The sequence below is a fragment of the Pezoporus wallicus genome, unplaced genomic scaffold (genome assembly GCF_028554395.1).
Source record: "Pezoporus wallicus isolate ANWC-B61680 ecotype Strahan unplaced genomic scaffold, APGP_CSIRO_Pwel_v1 contig_4788, whole genome shotgun sequence".
NCBI classification, from domain to species: Eukaryota; Metazoa; Chordata; class Aves; order Psittaciformes; family Psittacidae; genus Pezoporus; species Pezoporus wallicus.
Genome location: NW_026638769.1, coordinates 2,209,219 through 2,218,175, shown reverse-complemented (window position 1 = coordinate 2,218,175; position 8,957 = coordinate 2,209,219). Strand labels below are relative to the sequence as shown.

General features: G+C 47.5%; 1 protein-coding gene across 2 annotated transcripts; it reads right to left on the bottom strand.

Moving 5' to 3' along the window:
• Window positions 1-1,409: 1,409 nt before the first annotated feature.
• Window positions 1,410-8,601, bottom strand: TENT5A (terminal nucleotidyltransferase 5A). Of its 2 annotated transcripts, none has more exons than XM_057412479.1 (3): window positions 8,381-8,601; window positions 7,028-7,543; window positions 1,410-5,994 (listed from the first exon to the last, which is right to left on the bottom strand). In XM_057412479.1, exons 2-3 carry the CDS (start codon window positions 7,460-7,462, stop codon window positions 5,215-5,217), a joined length of 1,215 nt encoding a protein of 404 aa, XP_057268462.1. In that variant the 5' UTR covers window positions 7,463-7,543; window positions 8,381-8,601; the 3' UTR covers window positions 1,410-5,214. The 2 variants fall into 2 exon arrangements, with proteins under 2 accessions (XP_057268462.1, XP_057268461.1); XM_057412478.1 differs by lacking the exon at window positions 8,381-8,601 and adding an exon at window positions 7,648-8,016.
• Window positions 8,602-8,957: the final 356 nt, after the last annotated feature.

Genomic DNA, 8,957 nt, shown 5'->3' with positions numbered 1-8,957 from the left:
TTCAGGCTCCCCCTTAACCAGTGTGAGCCTTCCAAGCCCAGCACCGTGTATGAATGAGCCTAGTAAGAGCTACATACTGCAGAGTCTTAGCCAATGTTTTTCAAATTTGGGTCAGTCTGAGGCACCGTGGTTGAAAAACTATTGCCATGAGCATTGTAAATTAATATTTTATATTCCCTTGAAGTGCCTTTTGAGGAAATTAGCCTTCATTACAGAGGCATCTCCCCTGTAAACACAGAAAACAGAAAATACCTCTGCTGACAAGGACAGCATTGTAGGGCAGGGAAGGAGAGTAAATGTTGAATTTGTTGGAAGAATTGAACTGATTCAGCAGCTGAATGAAACAGGCATGTGCATCTCCACTCCCCAGCAGCAAACTGAGCTGCAGTACCTGCAGCACTCATCCCCTACGGACACCATGCCTTTACACTCAGAAGCAGCACCCCAGACCTACTGAACTGGTAAGGTAGAATCACAGAATCATAGAATCAGCTAGGCTGGAAAAGAGCTTTTAAGATCATCAAGTCCAACTGGTAGCTCGGGACTGCCAAGACCACCACTAAACCATGTCACTAAGAGACTCATCTACATGTTTTTTGAACACTTCCAGGGATGGCGATTCCACCACTGCCCTGGGCAGCCTGTTCCAATACCTGAGCACCCTCTTGGTGAAGAAATTTTTCCACCCCCTATCAAAAATATCTCAAGGGCATTAGGACCCTCAGGCTATTGTCACCATAGTGGTGTGTGATGCACAGGTCATGGGCATCATGAAGAGTTTCTCTCAGGTTCTAAACCGGGAAGGCAACAAGAGCACGGGGCTGCTGCAGCACTGTTTCGGATTTCAGACTATGCACAGCCTGACCAGTGCTACGATGAGTATTTTTGGCACTGGCTGGGGAGGTTCCTCTGCAGCTGAGTGCAGCCAGTCAATCGCGGCTGGCATGAGGCAGGGCTTTTCAAAATGTCTTAAGCTCCAATCGGGAAGCGGCCGAATGCTGCTCTTCTTAGGAAAGTGCTGCCCTTGTCCTTTTTTTAATGAAAGAGAACTTGGTATTCAGTAGGAGTAGGCCAGAGCTATTTCAGACACGGAAGACAGCAGACACAAATCAATAGAAAAAAATAACTTCTTTTTATTTACAAAAAAAATCCAAATATTGGATGCTGTAAACAAAATTCACAATCTGTTCCCTCTAAAGTCTGTTTTCCATCAGCTCTTTTTCTGTCTGTGACAAAGCCTATAGTCAAAATGTTCCAAAAGAGCAATCCAAGGAGCAGTTTGCTGCAACAGGATGCCTTGCAGAAGGCAACAGTTGTAAGGAAATCTGAGGGAAAGCAAATCTGCACAGACTCCTACAGACTGCAGGAGCCTGCAGTGCTTTAGCCAAGCTGTCTTGAAATTTGCAGGCTTTTTTTTTGTTGTTGTTTTTTACTATTTATTTTGTTAGCAAACCATTATTACAACAGCAAAACAGTACACCGATTTTCTTCCTTGCAAGGGAAACTCTCTGCATAAAGAAAACCATACAAAAGAATATATTCAAATAGGAGCTGAATATGCAATTACAGTTTTTCCTTTTCTGTGAAGTTTTACCTAACACACTTCATTTTCTCAGTTAAAAAAAAAAAAAGCCTTTTTTTTCTGAACTGGTAGGAGCTTCTTACATCATGCAAACCAAGCATTTAATAAGAGCTGTTTAGAAGTTATGTGTGAAGGCCTTTGTGCAAGATAAAAAGTATTTCAAGTGCAAGAAGAGAAACTAGAAAAAACATCTTTTTGGTCATCTAATTGCCCTTCTATTTTTAGAAGAAATGTTCTTTCATTCTGGAGGGCAGCTAAATCTAAGGGAAAAATAATCCCATTTCAAAGCTCTCGGCTGCTTCACGAGCACTACATTTAACCAAGTTTAGTGCCCTGTTAGCTACGAGCAAATTCAGCTGTGGCACAAACAGTTTTAGTGTAATCAGGTCAATGCTTTTAATCAGTCCAGCTCTTTAAAAGGGACACTGTCTCTTGCAGCACAAGTTCTAACCTTACATCTGACTGGATGGGAAAAATGAAGTCTACAAAGCAAGAACGCGGTCTTTAACTTTAAAAGTACCAGTGTGCTGAAGAGGAGGGGGAAAAGCAGTTTAAAAAAAGTCAGACTCTATGGAGGGGAAGGTGTGCAAACCGCAGAAATAAACCAGCTTTGAAAAGGGGTTCTTATTTTACTCTTGGCCTGAACTCATGCCTTCTTCCCACCTCTAACACCAGGCACCTCTTAAGCTATCAGTCACAAATAAAACAAAGCTCCACCAGTTCCACCACTTGATTATTAACATATGCAAAACAGATCTGGAATACCTATATAACATATATAAGAACATATTATATATGTATCAAAATGCAAATGCTGAAAGGTGCAGTTTAGCTCAGAGCCCTGCTACATGCACTACAAGGTAACTAGCTTCTGTCAACCATTAAAAAAAAAAAACACAATAAAATTTGAGCTGAGAGGAAGTAAATCAAAACTTTCTTTTAAGCAACGGAAAAAAAAACAAAGGTCCTTCAAAGGAAAAAATACATTGTGCCCTGTACTATCAGCGTTCTGTGGTTGTGGCACATCTATAGATTCTCAAACCCTTTTAAAGGTGGATGACTCATTTACTTGCTGCAAATAGTTGTGGCAAGAGAAGACATACCACATTAGCAGCTGATCCTATTTCCCCAGCCCTCCCCATAGCTTCCGCTAGCAAACCCTCCCAGGAGCTGGAGGCAAGGGGAACTAGCGGGCCAGGAGCACCCAGCACAGGCCCGTTGGGGGCCGGAGGGGAACCTCGCAGGCATCCAGTGGATGAAAAGCACAGCCCCTAAGGAAGTGAAGGTGGGGACGGGGTCGCCAAGCCAACGCCGGGAATGGCAATGAACCAGCTTTTACATTTCCTGGAGGACTCGCAGAGAAGGTGCTTCAGTAAACAAATCGGGTTCCTATTAAATTGCCTCCAGAGTGAAAAGTACAAAGCACGATAAAAATAGATGTACCTACTCGCTCCGCAGGGAAAACACACTGCCAGGACACGAGTCCTCTCCCCTGTCCCTGCCTTCTCCAACGCCAGAGCCTGCCTGCAGCCAGGCAGGACACAGCGAGTTTTCATTCAAAAGCCTGAATTCCTTTTTTTTTTTTTTTTTAACTCTTTTTCGTTTTTTTTCTCCTCAGTAAGAAAAGCAAAATACTAGAGTCAAGTGTCACTCAGTCATTAGATTTTCAAAGCCCAACAAAGAATTTAACACCTTCAGAGATGGCACTGAAGTGAAAACAACAGCGGAGGCTGACATTTTTCCCCCCCCTGCTGGTCTTTCAGGAGAGGAAATGAAAGTGAACAGTTATTGTTCCAATGTAAAGTGATTCCATTTAAATAAAGTACAGTACTGAAATTGTAAATGCAGTGTGACAACCAGATCAAAGATGTTTAATATTTGCATAAAAATATATATAATATATATATATAAAATATAATTTTAAGCAATCGTGCAACACTCTTAAAAAGGTTTCATTTCACATTTGCTAAATTCTAGTGGTCCTGGAATGCTTGATGCATTCTATTAAAAATACTCCTTTAAATATTAACAATTAGTGTTCAAATCACCAACTAATACAATATTCTTTAGCTGTCAGGGGGTTTAAATAAACCTATCTTTGATCCACGTTCCACTGAATTACACATCATGGAGGTATGCAGTCACAACATTAGTGGGTTAAATGTCAAAATGGCATTACAGTACAAAATAGTTAAAAAAAATCAGCTAGTCATATGCTTCTCCATCTGTGGAATTATTATGGCTCACAAGCAACCCACTGAATTACTGTAATCCTTGTTCTGGCAACCAAAGACATTATCTGAACCCCACCTTAATCCTGACTGGTTCATTTACTCCAAATTTCTCAGGTGTGGGTTAAAAAAAATCACTGCAAGGTGCCCACTGTCCTATGACATCCTGTTGCAAACTGGAAAACACATAGTACTTTATTTAAACATTCCTTAATTGCTACATGTTCCTAGACCACATTAATATATATTGTGTGTGTATATATATATATACACCTATAACATGTACATATATACACACACAAACATATATACACACATACACACACGTACCTAGGATAATAGCACACTGACATTAACATTAACTCTATACAGGTATTTGCCAAGAAAAAAAATAGAGCATTTCCTCCACCACTTATTCACAAGCTTATGGGGTTTGTTTTTAATCCTTGTGTCCCTGAAAAAACAAAATGCATGGTTAAACCACAAAACTATATTTTTTTCTCACTTCAAATTTTATGAAGGCATCAGGCACTTTTGATTACTGTTGGTGTGTACAAATATAGCAACATCTTTCTTTTCTTTTATATATATATATATATATATATACTCTACTGTATCTTCTTTGCTTGGATAACTTATCTGCAAAATCTTTGGTCCTTGAGTATATTCTGTTTGCCACAGCTTGGCTTTCCTGCATTCTCACATTTTTAAAATGTGAGGCATGCACACAGCTGGAAAGAATGGACTTTGTCATCGTACGTGCTTCTGTTTTTATAACTGTACCAATCCACTACTGTTCATTTGGAGCAAGCTGTTTCTAGTAAAGCATTCTAGTCAAGCAAGCTATACATTCTATACGGTCAATCCACAGACGGCACTTGCTGCAAGCCCCAAATGCAGTAATTCCAATATACATTTTTATTCAGCTTATCTCTGCTTTATGCCTCTAACTCCTGAATATATATAATTGATTTTTGTAATTTTTTCTTTTTTGTTGTTTTTTTTTGTTTTGTTTCTTTCATATTCTCCCTTTTGCAGATCCCATTCTAGAGTAAGAATAAAAATAAAAGAAAATAAGGCTTTCCCACCTTCTCTATGCCAAAGCTATGGGAGCAGATATTGCCAACCCATATTGTCATCAAGCATTCCTCCCTCACATATTTCAGGGGAAGCTGGTTGCTTTTAATGACAGGCCTCTTGTGCTCTGGGGTAGGATCCAATTATTCTGGGGTTCTTTCTCAATCATGCTCCCGTTATTTGTTAGGAGAACCACAAGCTTTTCCCAAGCTTGAAAACTAGAGCAGATCATGATTGCACAAAACACCCCATTTCAAAGGGACGCACCGCCCCTTCCTAGGTCTTAGAAAATGTTCTCCCCACTGGGTCTACTAATTTCAGTCCCTAATTACAGGGCAGCCAAGTAGAGTATGTGTGCTGCTGGCAAGGGAACACCGTCTGAACCTGGGCAATATAGTAATTGCTGAAGTTGGCATCTGCTACGTATGGGGCTGGCTGGTAATAGCAGGTGACATTGGCCACATTGGGGATGATATTTTGCTCGGCTAGGACCCGGATGGCCAGCATGGTGATTAGATTCAGAGTCTGTCTCCTCTCATGTCCCATCAAGCACACTGTGCTCTCATTCACCACACCGTGAAGGGTCATGAGATAGTCATACTTGCGGTCCTCTAATCCCACAAAGTGGTTCTGCAAGTAGGACTCCAGCTTTCTCTGCTGTTCTCCAATGTCTGAGAAGTCAATGAAAAACCTTGAACACATGTATCTCTGCAGGGACTTAATCTCGGACTCAGAGGCAGCCCTAAAGCCCCTTACCAAAAGGTTGCAGTACTTCAGAAGACCACCTCCTCGGATTTCTTCTGGGTTTCTGGTGGCAATTATCTTGTTACAGAGGTGATCAAAGGCTTCCTGGAAACACCCGTAGACGCTCTCACCAATGATAGTTGGGTGAAACGTTTCAGTCATCGGATTCTCTGAGCACTCATAAAAAAGCAGCAGGGAGTCCAGCTTGATTTGAAAGGAATCGACACTGAATTCAAACTGCCGCCTCAGAGAGTCCACAAATTTCAGCTCCACATTTTTGCCACTGTTGTTGGACAGGGAGATGAGACTCCATCGGTCTGAATCATTGCATACTTTTACCATTTTCTGCACATAAGCCTCCTATAATTGGAAAGACAAAATGAGCAAATGAAGACAAATGCAAGAAGTTTCCTGTTCAATGCATTTGTTTGTATTTCCTAGCTCCCCCATCCCCCCCCCCCCCCAGGCCTTTGCATTTCTTAAGGGATTTCACCGAAGTGTGCAGATACAAACCAGAGGAGAAATGCTTAATGTGAGAGCCTGGAGTGCTATCATTGCAAGGGAATGGCAGGGGAGAGTGTTCTGCCAGGACTGTGCTATGCAAGGGAAGCATATGGCAACACTGCTTCTTTCAATCACTTCTAAATACATCTACACATGAAGCCCATGGCACGCATGCCAACTGTGCATGCACCCCTCCCCCCCCAAAGGTCACTCCTACAATCAACTAAAAAATCTTTTTTTATCACTTTCCACTTCTTTCTCCCCTCCCCACAAAAAAAAAAAAACTAGCAAATGTTCACTCCCTTCAGTCCTGCCCTTTCAGTGCAGGTTCCACAAATCTGCCCCATATTCAAAAATCCTTCTAAAAAATCTTAAAGGCATTCAGCCTAACTAACTCATGCCAACTATCTCCGAGAGAAGGGAATATGCATCTCCTCTGGCGCATTATGCACATGTGAAAGCGTGCCTTGCAGGTGCGGTTTCCTTCTCGCAGACATTAAAGCCACCCAAGTTTCCCCCAGAGCCACACCGGGAAGCGTGTATGGGAAACCAAGCTGCCGCAGAGCCGAGCTGGGATATCTGCAGTGCCCTGCACAGGTAACTCAATGCTCCCAGCGAGTCAATGCTCCCAGCAAGTCAAATGAGAGAGAGGGAGGAAAGACTAATTAATCCAGAGTCGTCCCCAGCAAGGGCTCTTTACTGCAAACTCCTCCTCGGTTTTAAGTGTGGGGTGCAAAACTCACTCACGGTCCCCGGTGGGTATCGGGGTGTGGTGGGAGCTGCGCCCCCCGTGCAGCCCTCCATCCCCGGCGGGGAAGGTGCCCGCTGCCCGCAGACAGGCGCTTGCACCTGCCTGCTCTGGGAGCGTGGGCACGCAGGACAGGTTTACCTTGAGGGTGAGCGGCGTGATCTTCTCCTTGTTCACCCCCTCGGGTAAGAAATCCAAGAGACAGTCCAAGACCACGTCCTTCACAGTCTGAAACTCGGCTTCCCCTTTTAGATCGGCGCAGAAGATGAGGTCCAAGTCCTTGTAGCCCAGGCCGCTGTCCTGGTGGAGGACATGGCTGGCGGCCGAGCCGTTGAGCCGCACGTCCCGCAGGCCGATGCCCTTCTCCTCTAGCCGGCTCCGCACCACCCTGACGATCTGGCGGGGCTGCATGGCCAGAGTGGGGAAGTTGCCGCGGCCGTGGATGGGGATGGTCTCGCTGAGAATGCGGTCCAGCCGCTGCACTTGCTCCCAGCTCAGCACGTTGCAGTGCGCGCTCTCGCAGCCGCCCGCGTAACTCCCGCTGGGGCTGCCGCCGGCCTTCTCATCGTCTGCCATGGTGCGCGGCCGCCGCCTCCCCGGGCTGGATGGCACCCTTCCGGCTCCTCACCGCTCCCCCGGGGTACTCCTCCTCCGCGCCTGGCAAAAGAGGAGGGAAAGCGAGCGATCAGCCGCGGCGCAGGAGCCCCGCTGCCGGCAGCCGCCCCGCTCCGCCGGACGGTGGGAAAGAGGGGGGCACGCACCTACTGAGGGAGTTAAAGAACAGAAAGTCGGGGAGCAGGAAAATGCCGCCGGAGCCAGGCGGTGCTGCAGGGCAGGGGAAGGCGCCCGACCTGCAGAGCCACCGCTCTCCGCGCCCCGCCGGGGCTGAGGCCGGCCCGCGCCGCTCGCTGCCGCTGCCAGCTGCCGCCGTCTCCGGAGCTTTCCTGGTTGTGCCCGGGAAAGGTCCCCAGTAGTTTTTATACGGGGTTTCTCCGCTCTTCCGGGGCTCCGAGTCACGGCGCCCGCGTCCCGCCCCCTCCATCTGCATGGCCGGCCTCGGCGGTGCCCCCGGCACGCCCACGCCCAGCGCACCCACGGGCCGCCCCACCGGCTCTTCCCTGCACGGCTCGGCTCGGCTCGGCTCGGCTCGGCTCGGGACGACCCGCCCCTCCGCGCCGGCGGAGTGCCCAGCGCGACCCTGCGCGCTGCCCCGCCCCACGCGCGGCGCCGCTGGACAACCCGCGCAGCGCAGCCTCCCTCCCGCACTGCTTTGGCCGCTCTCCGAGGGGGAAGCAACAAGTGTAACACCGCTCCCTGCCCCCGCGGGGGGCACGGACTCCCCCGGCTCCTGCCGTGCCAAGATGCGTGCTCGGGGGCCCCCAGCTCCGCGCTGCCATTCATTCCCCATTTTTTAATTCTTTCTTCCCTGCCCTTTTTACCCCCCGCCCCCTCCCAGACATTCCTGGTTACCCCAGGCACAGCCAAACTTCATACCAGAGCGCCGAAATCTGGCAAGGGCCCCGCTCCGAGCAGATGCCGAGGATCCCGGACCGTGTGGTTTGAGCTGCTTAGCGACTGACCGAGATTTTCAAAGCCGCCTGCGGCAGCGCACCGCCGGCCTGCCCGCCCTCCTCGCCGGCGAGGCGGGGGAAAGAAAACCCGGAGAGCACGTAGGGGTCCGTGCTTTCCATGGGAGCATCCTGACTATGAAGTACAGCTCCGGTGACTGCGGAGCAACAGTAAAAACATGTATAATATATATACTATACTAACATACATATATATATATAATTTTCAATTACATTTATTTTTTTTTTTATTAACAGTGGATGTATCTGCTTGTTTTGCACCTGTTAAGAGTGCCAAATACACATATAAACACTATTTAAAACAGACTAAGCGCAGGGTCCCCCTCCGTATGCAGCAGCACTCGCGGACGCCGTGACGGACGTTCTCAGCTGGCAGGCCCCCCCCCCGCCGCCCCGGGCGCACCCCGCGCAGGGTCTCGCTGCAGACACCGGACTGCGCGGAAAGAAGCCCCGGGGGGGGGGGTGGCCAGACAGGACGGAGG